Genomic DNA, 18,594 nt, shown 5'->3' with positions numbered 1-18,594 from the left:
GAAATTACATAAATGTGTCATCCAAACATCCCCAACCAGTGTGACATGGTGGTTTTTGTAGGACAGCAAAAGGGGAAAAGTGTGTGAGAAATGTAAAAATACAAAATATGAAATATAACATGCCTTGGTTTCTATCAGTAAATTGGTTGAATGTTTAATAAGCAGAGGACAATCATACAGCAGCTAATATCTTGGTTATTTGTGGATTTACTGCCTGTGTCACAACAAGAGATGTTTCAGAGATGGCTGCAGAGAACAGATGCAAGAACCATGGAAAGCTTTGCTAATGAGCATGTATTTGTATATGTGTGTTGGAAAACACAGCAAGCTCTAAGTGATTTGATGCACCCACTTGCTGATTTGCCCCAAGTCACTGCCTGTGTGCTGTGTATCCTCTCTGGTGGAAGAGGTAGGACTTGCATATATGGAGCCTCCCTCTCATTTCTGCTGGAGGCTGCTGTCCTTTACAGGGTTTGCTGTGTGCTGCATGTGTCTTAGGTTCATTTCATCTTTACATGCATATGGGTAATTAATACATGATTTACTTATCAGGTCATATATATATAGGAAGACATTGAAATATTTTTTTTAATTTCAGAAAATAAAGCTAGAAACTAAGTTTATATCATTCCAGCTTTTTATAATTTTGTCATATTGAAATCAGCTTGATTTTAATATGCTAAGAGGCCCAAAAATTCCTTTTGCCAGCAAAGATATTCTGTTCAGCTGCATCTATCAGCAAAACACAAGTTTAAAATTATATACTGCATGCAGATGATTGATGAGGGAGTTGGTGTCATCAGTACATGGTAAGTCCTGCACTGCTGCACTAGTGCAACGTAAGACACAGCAAAGTACTGGCAATGTTATGGCAGGTTTCAGGGTACCTTATCTTCTGCTGTGTCCAGCAATTTATGAAGTTCAAATATGGATGTCTACTTGTATTTCTAACACTAGGGAAGAAAAGGAGATTTAAAGCAAAAATGACCATGCTCTCTGCCTTTGCCAGTATGGCACTCATCTGGATTATTGGAAGGTTAAAGAAAAGTTAAAACTCTGCACATCAGGGGTGTATTTGGGGTGGCTGTTAGGCAGTTTTACAGCTTATCTTACTATCAGAACTATTGTGCTGCTACACAGTGTCCAGACCTAGAATTTAAAAAAAAAAATCATATTCTTACAGTAAAGAAAAATTTCAATATTTCTCCAGTTTTTGAATCTTAATCTGGTTCCATTTACTACAGTCAATCCTGGGCACTTGCATGTTGCTCTGGATTCTATGCCATCAGTCTTAATGAGCTGCATTCCTGGCTTTTTTTAATTGAATGGAGGTGTTAAGTACTAATTTTTTTTCAGTGTTTTCTGTGAAGGCATTTGAAGATTGAAAAGTTGAGGCCCATTTCACTAAACCCAGTGTTATTCTGAGTTTAACAGTGCTGTCTTACAGAGAATGGACCTGTGAACTGTGTCTCACTGGGAGGATTTTGAGCTAAGAAAAGGGAACTCCGTTATAAAAAGAGTAAAAGAAAGCAGATTGGGAGTGGACAATACAGAAGTCCAATCGTTGAGTTCTGTGGGAGACTGTAAAAAATAAGGGAGAAGAAATCTGGAGAGAGTCTCTGCCAACAATTTATTCTGTAAGTGAAATGCTTGATCAAAAAAATCCAAAATTATGTTTCAGGACTCTATAGCTTTTAAGAAAAAACCAAACCAAATCAAACCAAACCCCACTTCTTCCAGTGAAGCATCTTGCCTGCCCAGAGTATCCCATGGGAACACTTCCCTTTAACAGATGGGGTAAATCTTATTTGGTTCCATAAATTCATATTTCTTCAGAGAAATGCCACATTTTGGTAACTAAACAGAAAGTTTTTCCAGGGTCATACTGATTTTTTTTATAACTCCTGGTTTCTCAGATGTCTGTCAGAGTCCCCAGATCTACTTTCTTATTCCTAGTGAGTATTACTTCAGTACATTTATAGGGCTGAGAGAAGTTGAGAGAACCATTCATTACAGTCAGCTGGCAGGGAAGGAAAAAAGCTTGTTTCTAAATATAATGTAAATTAATCCCACTGCACAGGATGTATTAGGCATATGTAATTCCTGTCTGAAGACATCTGTGTTTGAAAAATTAAGAGCAAATATGCCCAGCTGGTGATCTGGTGAATGGTTGCATGGCAAAACTATATAAAAAATAAAATTTTGTTTCTAGTAAACTGGCACTTGGAGAAAGGGAAGCACTGGCAAATTAATGCAGGAATGATGTCAGATCTTTCTGGAGCAAAAATAAGTCACAGGACTGTAGGGTAGGTCCAGAAATAATTTCTGCAGTATGAAATAGCTGTTGGTGTGATATCTTTCAGCTACAAACTCCCTAATTTCAGCTGTAATGGGGGATGAAAATTGGTGCTAATGGGTAGGAATTTCTTTTAACCAAGAGTGCAAGATAGCCTCAATTTCTAAAAGAAAAAAGATAAAGTCTGTTTTCCAGCTACTAGTAATTACCACAGGCTTTTAAAATTTTGTTCTCTGTTAAGTGTCATTGATTTTAAATTGCATATATGTCTCATTTTTTCCTCAATAAGCAATCCAGAGAAAACCAGCTACCCAGTAATTTAGTAAAATTAAAATTGTCCAGTTGGTTGTATAGGCTGCATAGATCTCACATATCTGCTATACTGCAATATAGCATAGCAACTAATTTCTTTTATAAGTTTTGTCTGAAAATCTTGAATGAACAACTAGAAAAGGACTGGATGCAGAAGAAATAATTTTGCATAAGCATGATATTGTTGGACTGTATCTGCATTGCGTTGTGGTCTGGTAGCATTTTGTGTAAAAGTGGATATAAGGGTGAAGGCAGGAGAGAATAAGGTTCTGAACAGCACAGGAGGTAATCATGTTGAGTGTGGAAGGTGGGAAGTTGCTCCTGTCAGCTGTTGATGGTGGAGCAGCTTAAAGCCCAGGCTAAATGCTGGAGTTGCTCTAAACCACAATTTTTTTTTGCAGCCTTGCAAGTGGAAAGCTGTCAGTGTCCTCCTGGATCTGCCCTTGGCATGTCACGCAGAGATGCCAGGGGTCCTGCAGGTTCCTCCTAAAAGAACCTTGTTAGGGACTAGGGCTGGTTTCTAAATGAAACATCCGTGATGTGAGAAGTCACATCTGTGTGACCTTACGTCCTTAATGGCACCAACATACCTGCCTATGAATTGCAGGTGCTTGTGGGAAGCCAGACAAAAAAGGTGCATTTGAAGACCCATGTCTGCACTTACACAAGGAGGTTACCAACAAAAGGGACTGCAGGCTCTCTGCAAACAGAGGTACAAAGAGGCTGATAGCAGTGTTATTTAAAAACAAATCCTTAAACTTGCTTGTTTCCTGTGTTAAGACTGCTATTTCCAATTAGATTCAGCACAGTGGTCAGGGTTGCTCAAGTAAATCACCCTGCTGCTTGACACAGTCCTCTCATGACAATACAGGTTCAAAACAGCCCTTTTCTGATTGCCTTATAAAACAAAGGGACAATGGCTATTTCTCTTGTGCCAAGGATGCTGAAGAACAGACAGATTGTCCATTCAGGATGATTACTGGCCAGGCCTTGTGGTGTTTCACTGGCAACATCAGATTTGCTCTCTGAGGCATGAAGCCTTGTGTAAGGTAGCCAGGGGTTTCACTAGATATGTCGGAAAAGGAGATTCAGGATCCCAGACTTATGCTAATGATTTCACATATGTTGATAATGTGGGCATCCAATATTTTTACCTCTTCTAGATCTGTTCCTTGTATTTTCTTTCTCTGTAGAAATGGTCAAAACATTGGTTCCTATGTCATGGGGAACTCCTGTGGGGATCATGTAAAATCCTTGGTTTAAAAAATTTGGCAACATTTTTGTACTGAGGCTGGTCCCTTATGCACTGTGATTTAAAAAATTACTAACTTTGAAAAGACTTTATTTTCCTGTTATTGTTAGAATAGTACATCTGGACAATCTTTTTTCAGTTTTTCAATTTCATAGCTTAGGTTTGAAAGGTAATGCTACACTTTGCTGCCATATTTTCCTGACATGGGAACAGTCTATGGTTTTGAAGTTGCAGATGCAATATTCTCTAAACTTTTTTTCCTTCCAAGGATCTTGAAGAGTTTCAGATTCTTTGAGGAGATTGCTTTTAAAATAGAGGCCAGGAATTCAGGCAAGGCAAGTGTAGTTTAGTAAAATAAGTATGTTTGTAGGTTTGGTTGTTTTCTTGATGGGCTGAAATGATCTTGATGGCTGTTGAAGGACCGTAGTTTATCACAAGGGAGAAAATGATTGCTCCTGTCTAGAAATTCTTTCCATTTAGTGGGATAGCAAATACAAAAGGTGAGGCAGGAAAAAGTGGCAGGGGGTATGAAGAACTGGAAGATTATCAGTGCAATGCTTTTTTACCTTCTTTCAAATAAGCCTATCTGAAAGAACTACAAGTGGGAATACAAGACCATTAGCAGGATGCAGTTACTTTAGAATCTCCCTATAGACAATAAACATATCAAATACTAACAAAAGCAGTAAATGGAAATACATTAATGGAAATGTTACATAGTGATTTTGACATTAAATATGCCATCATATTACATAACATATGCTTGCTGTAAGTATAATATAAATTTCCTCATATATGTTTTCTACTTTTGCTCTACCCTCAGAGCAAGTCACAGTAGCAGCTGCCTGTGGATTATGTAGGCAGGTTGTGGCCTTGGACTAATTCTAAGTGGTGCTGCAACAAAAGCCAATGACACACTTGTTCTTGCAAGGAAATCTTCGTTCACTTTTTGAGACTAAGCTGCTATGAACTAGCTCCTTTCCTAAAACCTTGAACTATACATTGCTGGAAACAGAAACCACGAAGACAAATATCACATTTCAAATGAAAGGGTTTCCAATATATATTAAATTGTTGCTGAAACACTCTGCAGGGAACTACCCCATGCTGGGCAAATTCCTGCTTTGTGTAGTTCACTGCACCTGATAAATCTCTTACATAATTATATTTCTGAATCAATAGTTAGGATGAAAGTAGGAATCTGTGAATGAGAATTCTAAGAGTAGGAGTGAGAAACATCTTAAAATTAGGGAGTTCATCTGTTTTATGAAGGGAAAAGAAGTTTTGGCATACAGCAAACCTTGTTCCAAGGTAGTTCATTTGCAGCAGACACTTCATTTTGGATAGAAAACATTTGGTTGCACATATGCACAAACTGAAATTGAAAGAAATATACTAAAATGACAAATTAAATACTTTCCTACTATTTTTAACTAGACTGCAATTGTTATTTTATCACCAAATTTTGAGGTTTGTAGCAAAAATATTAGAAAAGGTTGGATTTGGTTTCAGGAAATTTACTTTTTGGTTTAGTTTTATGGTCTTTCATCTATAAAGGTTATTCTATCAGTCTCATGGCTATACTTCTTCAAACTAATATAAAAAGAATTATAAAGACTTATAAAGAATTGCAAGAATTTATCCATGCTTGAGCAGGGTTTGGCCAACATGATCTTCAGAGGTCTCTTTCAGCCTCAACCATTCTGTGATTCTGTGATAAATTTCCACATTTCTTCAAGCTGTGTAAGGCAAAATGTATCCTGACATATCCATATTCTTTCTGGAAATGAATAGGTAAATATACATATTAATAAGAAGAGTATTTGATAGCTACCTATCATGGGTGCCAGAAATGTTTCCAATTAACCACTTTTTTGGAGTGTGGTTTGTCAGAGTAAGGTCTGTGAAAAACACCCTCCTCAAAATACTTTGAAAAACAATCATAAACAGTATTGGAGAGTTGGGAATTTAGTCAGTCTGGGGTTTCAACATGAAAATTTTTCCCATTCATCATGTTCACAGAAACTGTGACTTTTTCAGTTAGTTTTAACTTAATGATTTTAATGGCTAAAGCCTAGTTTCTAACCTTTTTTGTGACTTCCTGATTTGTTTTTCCATAAAGAAGGCTGCCAGCTCCTTCCCTGTGACAATGCAGGGAGCGTGGGTGGGGTACACAGAGGCTCTCTTCTAGGAAGGATGGCTGGATTCCTGGAACTCTGCTCTGGAGGGAAGTGAGCAAGCAGAGGACATCAGGTTGTGAGGAGGAGGATTTTGCTGGAGTGCAGACTGTTTTGATTCAGTTGTGTGCTGATTAAAGTTAACAAAAATGTAAGATGGATGTCATACCCAGCTAATGGATTGAGTTCCATGAATTAGTTGACAAAGAGCAGTATTTTATTTTTTTTTTTGACTGCATGGCAAATGCATTTCTTCAGATAACTGTCTCTGGTTTCCATGGCGATCTTACTTCTGCTTGTTAAAGGTATTTTTATGACTCTTTCACATTATTTGAAGTACTGCTAAAAGCTAGTACTTCAGGACTATCTCAGCTGCTGATGCCTGCATTTGGCAGTGAAATTCAAGGAGTACAAATTGGAACAGGAGCAAAAGTAATTTTTGCTGCTCTGAATGAGACTAATGTACTCTGATAACATTTCGTGGTCAGAAAATGTTACTGTTTGCAGATTCAGTGAACTTGAACCACAGTAAAGGCTAGAAGGACTTTGGGGCAGCATGCTATGGTGAACCACTGTATTTACTTTCTCAGTGTACTGTGCAACTTAATGTACGATGTAGCTGCTTATCTGTGATGTTTCTCAATTAAAAAAAAAAGTAGGGAATGACTGGAAACAATCATCTTTTCAATCTCATACAACAGAGTTGGTATATAGTACATGGAGATTTATTGAATGTTGATAGTTATGATCACTAATACCAGGATAAAATTAACTCTGACTTGGCAGGTGGTTACCTTTAATATTTCACATTTCTTTTTTACTTGGACAATTGGTCAAAGGCACAGACAAGCTACTTACAGGGAGCAGCTGAGGACACTTGGTCAGCTTGGAGGAGCGAAGGCAGAGGGTGACCCCATTTCAGTCTGCACCTTCCTCAAGGAGGGGTAGCAGAATGGGAGGTGGTGATCTCCTCTCTCTGGTGGCCAGAAATGGGACACAAGGAAATGGAATCAAGCTGGAATCAATCGGGGAAGCTCAGATGAGGCATTAGGAAGAGGTTCTTCACTGAGAGGGTGATTGGTCACTGGAACAGGCTCCCCAGAGCTGTGGTTGCAGCACCAACCCTGACAGGGTTCAGTGAGTTTCTGCATGATGCTCTTAGTTACAGGGTTTAGTTGTAGGGAGTCTTGAGGGAGTCAATGAACCTCACTGGGCCCCTTCCAACTTCAGCTATTCTATTCTAAGCATGATTTTTCTGTCCTGCTCAGTCAGTCTGTGTACTGAGAAGGTTGTCCAATAATGTCAGGTGTCATAAGGGTTTTATATAGACACGGCTCACTCTCTGGGAAGACCAAAGATGTGCTTTTCCTTTTTATATTAAAAACACTTCATCTTTCTGCATTAGTGGTGGAACTTGGCAATATGGGATATGCTTTGTGACATGTGATTGTTTATCTCATGTTCCTGACAGTATTGACTTATAGAAAATTGCAAGATGCTGCATTTTCCAGCTGTTTGTTCATTCCCATTTTTCTTGGATGCCTCCCAGCTAGCCAGTACAAACCCCATGGGAAGTTTGGGTTCAAGGTTTTGTTGGTCTAGACCAGTTATCCAGCAGAAACTCTTCTGAAACTAATCTATGGTAGAAAATGACAGCTTTGCCCACTGTGAGGATGTGCAATGCTCCAGTACACTTGTAACCTAAGGAGAATAAATTTTTCCCAGGTTCATCAGTGAATGACTAATACTTGGAGAGTGGAAAAGAGCCTCTAGACTTTGTGAAAAGATTCAGAGCACAATTGGTATTCAGAGCACAATTGTTTATTGAATTGCCTTGTTGCCTGGAGCAGTGTTATCCTCCTCCTTTGCTGGGGAAAACTGAGGAACAATGAAATGGGAAATGTTTGTAGTTTTGTTCCGAATCTTCTTATATTTAATGCCATGCAAAGTTTCTGGTATAATTTTTCCTCTGCTTTGGGATGTATGAAGGGAAAGACTTGATTTGAAGGCATCAGCACAAAGATCTACCAGTCCATAGTAAAGCTGATCTGGTTCATTAGAGCAGTTTATTAATAGATAAATCATAGTTGCAAATGAAAAAATAATGTTTCCCTGAGGCATATTCCATTATTCCATAATTTTCCAGTGTCCCAAGTGGACACTTCTGTCTGCTTATCCTTTTTTGCCTTTCAGGCTCTGATTTTATTTTATCTGCTTAAAGAGTTGTTTTTGAACCAGTACTTCTTTATACTTCATTCTTCCCATTTAGGATCAGTCAGAACAGAGCTAATTTCATTTCCTTGTGACTCTCTGACAATAAATGACAATTTGACATAATTTACAGAAGTAATTCAACAACTGATAATATGGAGTCTTGCATGAAGCTCCTCTGCAGGACCCTGAAGGAAAGCTTAGTAGTTCTCTAGAGGCTTCTGAAGTATTAATGAAAACACTTCTGATTTCTTTTAGTTTTCCATTCTTCATTTATATTAATTCTAATGAAGGTGAAACTTGCTTGGGAATTAGTGTTATAAAATCAATGCAACTGAAATTAGATGAAAGATCTAAATTAATTTTAAACAAACAAACAAAACCACACAAAAGAGTCTGTTTTCTCCCCTCTCCAGGGCATTGTAAAAATATATTATTACTGTTAGAAGTATTTTCTAATAGCTGGAGAGTTGGAGATATTTTTGAAAGCAAGTGGTTTGATTGACTGAGTATCTCTTAGCAACTTAGAAGGCTTCAAATACAACTGATTGAATACTGCCTGAGGAATACATTGTTGGGCCCAAAGCACCTGCCAAAAACCAGGTGATGATTCCTTTCTTCAAAATACATTAGATATTAGAGATGTAACTCAATATTTTGTCAGTATCAAAAGGAATTTGCATAAGACACATGACACAATATATAGAAAATTGAATCCCAAATGACATTCAGGTACTGCAGACTGAAATAGGAGGTGTGTGAGATAGATTTTAAAGTTAATATTGCATGCTTCCGTTGAAACAGTGCTGTTTTATCAAGAAGCAGAAGTAGACTTTTTGCTAATTATTGGTACTTGCCACTTGGTACAGACATTGGCCATGTGAACAAGAATATGGTCTTGCTGGTATTTTACATGGACAGCCATTGGAATACTCTACTTGGCATGTAAAAGCTTTGGGGGTTTTTACTGATTGGAGGAGAAATCAAGGCAAAGAATGATAAAGTCAGCAGAGGGAAGTGTTGGGGGACTGCAGCGGCTTTTTCATATCTCAATCAGCAGCTTAAGATGCTGTTTTCTCTCATTATGTCTATTTGTAGGTAACCTACAAAAACGCTAACAAATCTGCCACATAAATCAATTACACTTCAACTCAAAAGAACTTCTGGTAAGTGTCAACAATACAGAGTATCCACAATGTGGCTGTTGATATGGTCTGCAGTAAGAACAGTTTAACTTTGCTTGGAGTTGGGAAGCTAAACTCCACTTTGAACACTGTCCAGCTGCAGAGAATAAATGGAGTTGTCTTGTCAAGCAGTATTTGTATGCTGGTAGCTATGCTTTGACTGATCTAGTGGTACTGCACAGTACAGCTTTGGGAGAAATAAAATAAAGGAGAAAAAGAATGTCTGTGAGGTCAGGGCAGGAAAGCTGCGACCAGGTTACATGATGTGTTACATGATGCTGTTACATGATGTTACATGAGTGTGCCCCACTCAGCTGTGCTAGCAGAGATAGTTGGGTTGTTAAGCCTGGAGAAGAAAAGGCTCCAGGGAGACCTCTGCAGCCTTCCAGTACTTAAAGGGGGCTACAAGAGAGCTGGCTGGAAAGGGATTTTTTACAAGGCCATGTAGTGATAGGACATGGGGAAATGGCTTTAAGCTGAAAGAGGGCAGGTTTAGATTAGATATTAGTAAGAAATTCTTTACTGTGAGGGTGGTGAGGCACTGGAACAGGTTGCCCGCAGACATTGTGGATACCTCATCCCTGGATGTGTTCAAGGCCAGGTTGAATAGGACTTTGAGCAGCCTGGTCTAGTGGAAGTTGTCCCTGCCCATGGCAGCGGGGTTGGAACAAGATGATCTTTCAGGTCCCTTTCAACCCAAACTATTCTATGATTCTGTGATCTTTTAAAGACAGATTTTTAAAGGAGAGAGAAAATACTGTGAATTTTATGGTATCCTGATATGCATTAGAAGGGGCCCATGCTATAAGAACAGATCACTTAATTTACTCTTGTGCTGTTGCTGTGTAAGGTAGAATCATATGGAAATTTATGATGGAGAACTTGTGTCTGTCATATGATATTTCTTTCTGAGATTTGGATGGAATGCAATGATAAGGGAAAAATACTGTCATGGCTAATCCTGTTTTTTTTTTTTTTTTTCTGTACTTCAGCTTCACTGCTATCCATCCACTCTATTAGAAACAAATGTGTAGAGCTTGAATATCTGAATCAACAGGTTGCATTCTGTGTGTACTTCTGTGAAGTCATGTGCAGCAAGTCTTTTTTTTCTGTTCTGCTTGTCCTATTTGTTTTGTTATTATGTACATAGAGAATGTCTTGGGGGAGGGGGGGAAGGTAGATTTCTTCTGGATGACTTTACACAGGCCTGTCTGTGCCATTGAAGTGGTTAATGAAAAGAAAAAAAAAGTAAGCTGCTGTAATCCATTTACAAACTACGTACTTATATTTTAATTGTATCTGTATTTACGTAGTGTAAATTTGTAATAATGTAAATTTTTATCTTAAAAAAATAATTCTGTACTATTTATTAAAATATGAACACTTTAGCCAGTTTCTGTATTTGAACAGTCAGGATAGACCATTTAATACAGGAATCAACATAAGTATCTAAAAATATGTTTTTGATAGTTTTCTTAGGCATTTGCCTCTGAAATCCCCTAATTCATTTATTACCAGAAGCTGAGAGGGGATAGCTGGAGTGTAATCTGTTTTCAGCCTTCTGATTCATGAAGCCACTAGCCCTTACTGACTTCCTAATTTGAGCAGCATCACGATCCAAATCAGTGATACCTGGCAAACTCCAAACAATTATTCTCATTTGCAGTACTAGGGAGCATTCAAATCTGTTAAGATTATTGTTATTGGGGCCTGGGGTTAGTTGTTTGTTTTCCTTTTTTTATGTTTCCCGTCTCTACTCACAGGTAACATCATGGTGCTGTGGTCAACTTGCAGAACATCGTTACTGAAATCGGTAACAAACCGGTTCATTAAGAATTTGGCCTGCTCGGGGATCTGTGCCAGCCTGGTCTGTGTGCCTTTTGACATTGCTCTTAGTGCCAGTCCACACTGCTGCTGGTGGATCTATACGATGCTCTTCTGCAGAATTGCCAAGTTTCTGCACAAAGTCTTCTGCTCAGTGACCATCCTTAGTTTTCCAGCCATTGCTCTTGACAGGTAATGGGGAAAATTTGCCATGATCCTGGATTTTTCTTTCTTCTTTCTCCCCTTGTCTTGGTAAATGTGGTATCACTATCTGTAATGCACACCAATATTGCAAATGGAACAGCATATCAGTTGAAAACTTGTGATCTGCTGCAGAAAAACCACAAATTCCTACTGCTTATATTGATAAGTGTGAAAAGTTAGGTCTGTCATGAAAATTGTGTGAGCTTAAAAGTCCAGAGGAGTACTCCAGTAGTAAGCAAACAATCAACGTCTGAAATTTGAAGTGCATGTCAGAGATGCACTTTTTTTTTTAAATGCACACAGAATGTTCAGTGTTCAGCAGTGCCTTTGCTCAGGGCTTGCCAACCACAGCTTGTACAAAAAAACCGATCATTGTACTTCCAATAGTTGTAATGTAATAACATGTAATTTGTGACCAACAGCTTTTTCCAAATATCCAGAAAAAAAATCTGGATTTTGTTATAAAAGTTGTTATAAAGCAACTTCTAAAACTATGACTCTGGCTATTGAATGTGACACATGCCTTCATAATGCCTTTTGAAATTTTGAGTGTGTGCAATGTTCTGTCTAGTTTATAAGCGAGTTAATGGTGAAATCTTCAAAATAATATTCATATGCATCAGCCAAAGTGATGTTTCGAAAGAAATTTTCACCACAAAAAATGTGGTCTTGATATTACAGACAGACCTGCAAAGGCAGACCTTTGGTTTGTTTTTTTTTCTTTTTTTTTCTTTTCTTTTCCCTTGCATAAACAGGTAGTCAGTTGGCAACCCAGTTAGGAATTTGGAGCGTTATGCTCAGATGGCTCCTGAGAGGTTACTTTCTCATAAGCAGTATGGCCATGAAAATAATGAATTTATTTTCTTTTCTTTTTTTTTTTTTTTTGACAGATACTACTCTGTTTTATATCCTCTGGAAAGAAAAATATCTGATGCAAAATCCCGAGACCTGGTTATCTACATCTGGGCCCATGCAATAGTGGCCAGCATTCCAGTATTTGCTGTGACCAATGTGTCTGATATTTATGCCATGTCCACTTGCTCTGAATCTTGGAGTTACTCCCTTGGCCACCTGATATATGTTATCATCTACAATATCACCACTGTGATTGTACCAGTGGCTGTGGTATTTCTCTTTATGATTCTTATTCGCAGAGCACTGAGTGCCAGCCAGAAGAAAAAGGTCATCATAGCTGCACTAAGGACCCCTCAGAATACAGTTTCTATCCCTTATGCCTCCCAGCGGGAAGCTGAGCTCCACGTCATGCTGCTTTCTATGGTTATGGTATTTATCTTCTGCAGTGTGCCCTACGTGACTCTGGTGATTTACCGCACCATACTCAATATTTCAGATATTTCAGTCTTCTTGCTCCTCACTGCTATTTGGTTGCCCAAAGTCTCTTTGCTGGCCAACCCTTTGTTATTTTTAACTGTTAACAAATCGGTACGGAAGTGCTTGGTGGGGACAATAGTGCAGCTGCACCGAAGGTTCAGCAGGAGAAACATTGTCAGCTCGGGTGGCATTGCAGATGATAATCTGGAGCCCAGTGTCCATTCAGGAAGCCAGCTTCTGGAGATGTTTCATATTGGGCAACAACAAATCTTCAAGCCAATGGAAGATGAGGAGAATGAGACCAAATCCATTGGCTCTAGTGACTTTCAACGGAAAGAAATTCCTAGCACCAGTTTAGAGCTAGGACAGACTTCAGTTCACAGGTTTATACCACAGACAGTTGAAGACTCTGCAGGTCAGGTGGCCCCAGCTGTGCCCACAGAGGCTGATACAGTAAATGACAAGTATTCCATGCAGTTTGGTTTTGGACCCTTTGAGCTGCCTCCACAGTGGCTCTCAGAAAACCGAAACAATAAGAAGCGACTCCTGCCTCCTTTGGGGAATACCCCTGAGGAGCTAATCCAGACAAAACAGCCTAAGTGTAAAGCAGAAAGAAAAGTCAGCAGAAACAATAAAGTCAGTATCTTTCCCAAGGTGGATTCTTAGTAAGAGCAGGAGCTTTAAGTGACAGAGGAAGGTCACTTTCTATTACATTTTTGATCCCATGGATCTTTATTATGTTGAAATTTGTTACAACCTGATTTTTTTTGGCCAAATATAAGTTAAATGAACAAACAAAAGAAAAACATATATACAAGTGTTCCTTATTAATATGAAATACATAATGAAAATAATATATCAAATATATATGGAAATTTGTAGTTTGATCTCTGAAATCTCTACAATGATACCTTGTTATTAACTTTCAAAAGTACATATGAATTTGGGAACTATTTTTATGGCTGAATAATGGAAATACAGCAGTTGGTTTTATGGGAAACGTTACATTGTATTAAAATGGACTGGGCATTAAAGTAGCTTAACAGGAATGGCTGTAGAGAGCAGAAGATGTGCAGCATGGTAAGTCCTACTCTCCCACAAACAGACACAGCAAGATTCTGCACATTGCATTAATGAAGTAGGATGGACTATTATGTGCATTTGTTTTCTGTTATGTGCATTTATTTGATCAGTGTTAAAACTTGCTGGATTTTTTTGCACAAATTAGTTACCAAGCATCTGCCAAACATCTAAAATATTTTGAAACCTAATCCACTGGTTTTTGGCTTAAAACATCCACAAAGCCAAGAATACCCAAATCATCATGTGTGTTAAACCCGAGAAAGACCTCTTTTTATAAAGATCCCACATATATTCTTGTAGATTTAAGTAAAAAATGGATTGGAGACTATACAGGACAAATTCTGACTCCAATAAACAAATATGTATGTGCTAAGAATCCTGTGATAAAGGCATATAACAAATATGTATGTGCTAAGAATCCTGTGATAAAGGGCATATACAAAATGTCCTTAAAGTGTAATGTATGTATTAAGTAACTAAGGGGTAAGCCTTGAAATAAACTTAGCTGCTGGTGCACTCTGCTGTTTTCTTATGGAAAAGCAAGCAAATGAAAGAAATGGATGTGAAATGCTAGTGGCCTTTCTCTGAGTATGACAGTCTCGATTTCTGAGTCTGTCTCACTCTCATACAGAGAGAGAGAGAGACTCACAGAGAGGGATTCTGAGTGTTGCAGTGACAGCGGAACTGTTGGGTGAAGAAGCTGGCAACAGACCTAAAAAGGCAAAAGTTTAATTGGTGCTGTTGCTCAATATTGCCAGAGGTAGAGAAGTTTTCCTTCTATCTTCACAGATACAGATATCAACCCTCCAGCTCCACTCATCTTGCAGAGCAGACCATCCAGTGTATGAACACAAGACTTTCAAATCTGGTGCCTAATTCCTGAGTGAGTCAGTCATGCCAACCCTGCTATCAGCTCAGCAGCCTTTCTCTGAGAGTTCAGGTGTTGTGCTGCAACTTGTCTCTCTGCATAATCACAGGCACACTGTCTCATTTATACTGAATGTGAACTTTAAACTCTAGCTGGATGTTAGGTGACCTAAAACTATTGCAACCCTGACATTTTAGCTCTTGTTCAGTTTCAAGCAGTCTTTCATCTGCACTCACTGTTGTCTCTGTGGGTAGTTTCTTAAAAGCACAATCTTTGTAACACCTGTTTGTTCCTTGTGGTTTTCCTGTACTTCACTTTGCTGCATGCTGAACCTTTATCTGTGATTACTGTCTGTTTGTGAAAGTAGTTTTCTTTAAAGCATACTTTAAAAGGGACAAGGTGAAGAATCTTGTCAAGTTCAAAGAAACTTACTAAATCCAACCAGTTAATCTTAAAAGTAAGAAGAAATTCTGCTAAAGCAGAATGTACCTTTTCTTCCTTCAACATTATTGAAGGAAGTCACCAGCTTCTGATGGCTCCAAGGTTGTGGATTTCTACAAGTCATTAAAAGCATATGTTTTAATAAAAATGTATTTAAAGTGTATAAATTACTGTGTAAAATATGTTTTTCTCCATTTCTTCTTTGGTTTCAGTGCATTTCATTTCTTGCTAGTTCAAGAGCTTCTCAGTTTGGGAGTGAGGAACAGTCTTCAAGGGGTCGACATGGGTGGTGGAAGCCTGAGCTGCCCTTCTTACATACAGAGATGAAAAGACAGACATAGCTTGCCTGAAATCAGAAAAAATTGGTTCTTCTGTGGCAGAGGTAGAGAAGTACTACAGCATGCATTTTTAAAAAGTGCCAATAAAAAGTAATTCAATGGAGTGTTTGTTTTTCCAAAATTAGTGAAAGAACAGATGCCATTGAGAAAATCTTGAAAACCTAAGAATCAAAGTAGGAGTTGTAGTTTCCTTAAGAATTTTGACTAAGTTTAACAATCACGTCTCACTTACATATAGGGACTGCTCAAAATCTCTGGGATTTCTGAATGTGGATAAATGTTTACTCAGATCTGAACTCCTTTCAAGAAAGCAAACCTGCTTTTGTCCTTTTCAACTGTTGTGTTGTACGAAACACCAAAGTTAAATTTAAAGAGTTAAATTGTCTATAATTTTATGTTATATCTGGAAAGCAAAGGGTTTGTGATGGTTTTTTACTGTTGAGACAAAAATATTTCTTTCTTTCAAAAAGAATACATGTAAACTTGATTGTACTTTTTTATCAGATTATATCCAAAGACATTGAAATCCTTCACCAAGAAATTAACTACAGTGGTTTTTCATACCTCAGGAATTACTTGAGAATGTTTTTAGTTCATCTTTCAGCAATTCATCCATGTGGAAAAAATACACAAAGCACATCTTGTTATAGAAAGAAAACCCAACCTGTGTAAAAACCAACCCGTTTAATTTGTGTAAAATTCACAAACCAGCCTCTATGCTAGAATTGCCATCAGAAAACAGTAATTCAGGAAATAATTTATGCAAGATGGAATATTTGACTTGTTTCATTTTTAACTCCATTTAAGACTGTAGTACCTTTGAGTCATTACTGTTGTTGCTTGGATTGTTGCTCAAATTGTTCACCTGGGCAAAATGTTTTCCAGTGTCCAACCTGAAGAAAAAATCAACAAACAAGTCTTGTTATAACATCATACTAAAGTGACACAGAACTGAGTTACGGGGATTTTTTTGGTCTTTTTTACATAATCACTTTTTCCTTTGCAAGATAGGAGTCTGTTTATTGCCATATCCTTTAGAGGAATTAATACAGTGAATATTAGCTGTGCTTCTCCTAACCTGAGTACTGGAACTGTTAGAGTCTGCCTTAGAAATATTGCCTATGGTAAATAAAAGGTACTTCAGGCGAAGGTACACAGAAAGATATGAAAAATAATCTAAGGCACATAACTAATGAGCATTAAAAAAATAATAGTATTTTTTCCTCCAGCATGTATGAGACAATGAAATAAAAGTGTTTTGGCTACCTATTTGTGTATTAAAAGGCTTTTCAGAAGAGGAGTATGAAGGTAAGCAATAGTAATTGGGAACAAGTTCCCTCTATGTCCCTGTTGCTTGTATTTCTTTTTGATTGCATCAGGAAGAAAAGGATAAATAAATTCTGTTACTATGACAACTGTGTTCTGAGTATCAAGACAGCGTGTCTAAATGTGATTTCATCATGTTATAACCTATTTTAAGGATGAAAAGCACATCTTGGAGTGTTTTTCTTCCTGTCCACTTTCTAGACACAAAGAGTTTTTTCCATTCCAACCTTTCTTTCTAAAATGAAAAAAATTGTTATACTTAAAGAACTATAGAATTTATCTTGGAACAAAATGACATGTTCCTGGAAAGGCAAAAAAAGCAAGTTCATCCTTGATTCTGCTTTTCTAGTTCAAGCTTCAGTACAAGCTCTAGTTCAAGCTCAAGTACCCCTGAAACCTATAACAATATTTGAGATTATGTAATATTTAATGTTATTGATAAAGTTCAGTCTTTATTGGAGAGGAAGACTCTTATGAACTGATTTACAGGATTTGAGATGAACTCTATGAACCTCTTCATCTCTGGGTCTTCCAGGAAACACAGCAGATGATAAGCTCAGCTGTGGTTTGAGATACCCCTGATCAGCCATTACTACTCAATCTCAGGTGTGACAGGCTCATTGGAAACCTTCAATGGTTTTGTGTGAACAAGCAACAGCAAGAAGCCTATTCCTGCACCCATTTCAAAGGAGTTTTATGTCCATTTGTAAGCAGATCCAGAGCTGGATAGCTCCTTTCAAAGGCTCTTGTGAGGCTGTAGGCAGTCCGTAATAGGAAAGTTGATAACAAGACAAACTCTGTCAGCTGTTCAGCATACGCGTTGTACTGTAGAAAAAAAATAAAAAAATTTGGCCAGTTACACCTAGGTCCTTGCCATATCTCATTATGTATAGCTAACGTAATTCCTAATACCCTCATATTTTGATTTAGCCAGTTTGGAATGATACTGTCCATTCTACTGCTTTCTCGTTGTCATTACCAGATTACCGGCCTTAGATATTCAACTTGCACATATAAACATGTTCCAAACACCATTATGGTATTGCTTTAGCAATCAGAAGATGTTAAAATTTTAACGTAGCAGAGCTCAGCATGCTTAGGGAGGAGGCAAAACCACACAGGGTCCCCTAGAGCATTTTCTGTTTATCTGCAGTTCTTAACTGGGAGCCACATTGCATCGTGACTACACTAAATACCAGGGAAAATGGTTCTCTTAGTGGCACATGTGACAGTAAATGCAATATACTGTAAGCATCAACAAAAGTGCTACTGCAGACCTCAATACATAACACCACTAGCTAAGTATATTTATTTTGGCACAAAAAATATGTCAATCAAAACCTTAATTTGAATGAGATGCACTTTGTTTCTTTAGAGGAAACTGTTTCTTGTGAATTTTTACTGCCAATGAAAACCTGATTTTAACACACATGGGTATCAAAGGAAGCAGTAGGAGCCCGGAATTGTCTCTGTAGTTTTGGGGTTTTTTTAAGTTAATCGGACCATGGGAATGGTCTTCACATTTTGTTTAAATGCAGGAAAGATAGAAAGGGATGGGATTATGAAGGCAATCACGCTCTCCTTATGAATAGTCAATTCCTTATTAGCGGTGAGTGTTCACGTAGAAGCAGTGACGCCAGTAACAATTTGAACTTTTGACGGGTTTATTGCAGAGCGATTCAACCTCGCTCGTGTGCGAGCACGACACAACGGGTGCCGCAGCCAAGGCCGGGCAGGGAACACCCG

General features: G+C 38.0%; 1 protein-coding gene and 1 long non-coding RNA gene across 4 annotated transcripts in view; one reads left to right on the top strand and one right to left on the bottom strand.

Annotated features, from left to right (window-relative positions):
* Positions 1-14,391, top strand: part of GPR176 (G protein-coupled receptor 176) — a 31,518-nt gene extending 17,127 nt beyond the window's left edge. Inside the window, exons 2-4 of one of the 2 annotated variants that reach the window (XM_064424201.1) lie at positions 9,347-9,414; positions 11,196-11,448; positions 12,351-14,391. In XM_064424201.1, coding sequence (XP_064280271.1) covers positions 11,204-11,448; positions 12,351-13,458 — 1,353 coding nt within the window. In that variant the 5' untranslated portion in view covers positions 9,347-9,414; positions 11,196-11,203 and the 3' untranslated portion in view covers positions 13,459-14,391. The remainder of the gene's footprint in view (positions 1-9,346; positions 9,415-11,195; positions 11,449-12,350) is intronic. The other variant, XM_064424200.1, reaches the window with a different exon arrangement.
* On the bottom strand, positions 14,087-18,501 carry LOC135303032 (uncharacterized). 2 transcript variants are annotated; one of them, XR_010364571.1, is made up of 3 exons: positions 17,361-18,501; positions 16,340-16,415; positions 14,087-15,530 (listed from the first exon to the last, which is right to left on the bottom strand). It is a non-coding gene; the product is annotated as an uncharacterized LOC135303032 (long non-coding RNA). The 2 variants fall into 2 exon arrangements; XR_010364570.1 differs by lacking the exon at positions 17,361-18,501 and having other exon boundaries at positions 16,340-17,348.
* Between the last annotated feature and the right edge of the window lie 93 nt (positions 18,502-18,594).

The sequence above is a fragment of the Passer domesticus genome, chromosome 6 (genome assembly GCF_036417665.1).
Source record: "Passer domesticus isolate bPasDom1 chromosome 6, bPasDom1.hap1, whole genome shotgun sequence".
Lineage (NCBI taxonomy): Eukaryota > Metazoa > Chordata > Aves > Passeriformes > Passeridae > Passer > Passer domesticus.
Note: the sequence above shows the minus strand (reverse complement) of the source record. Positions and strands in the feature narration are given on the sequence as shown.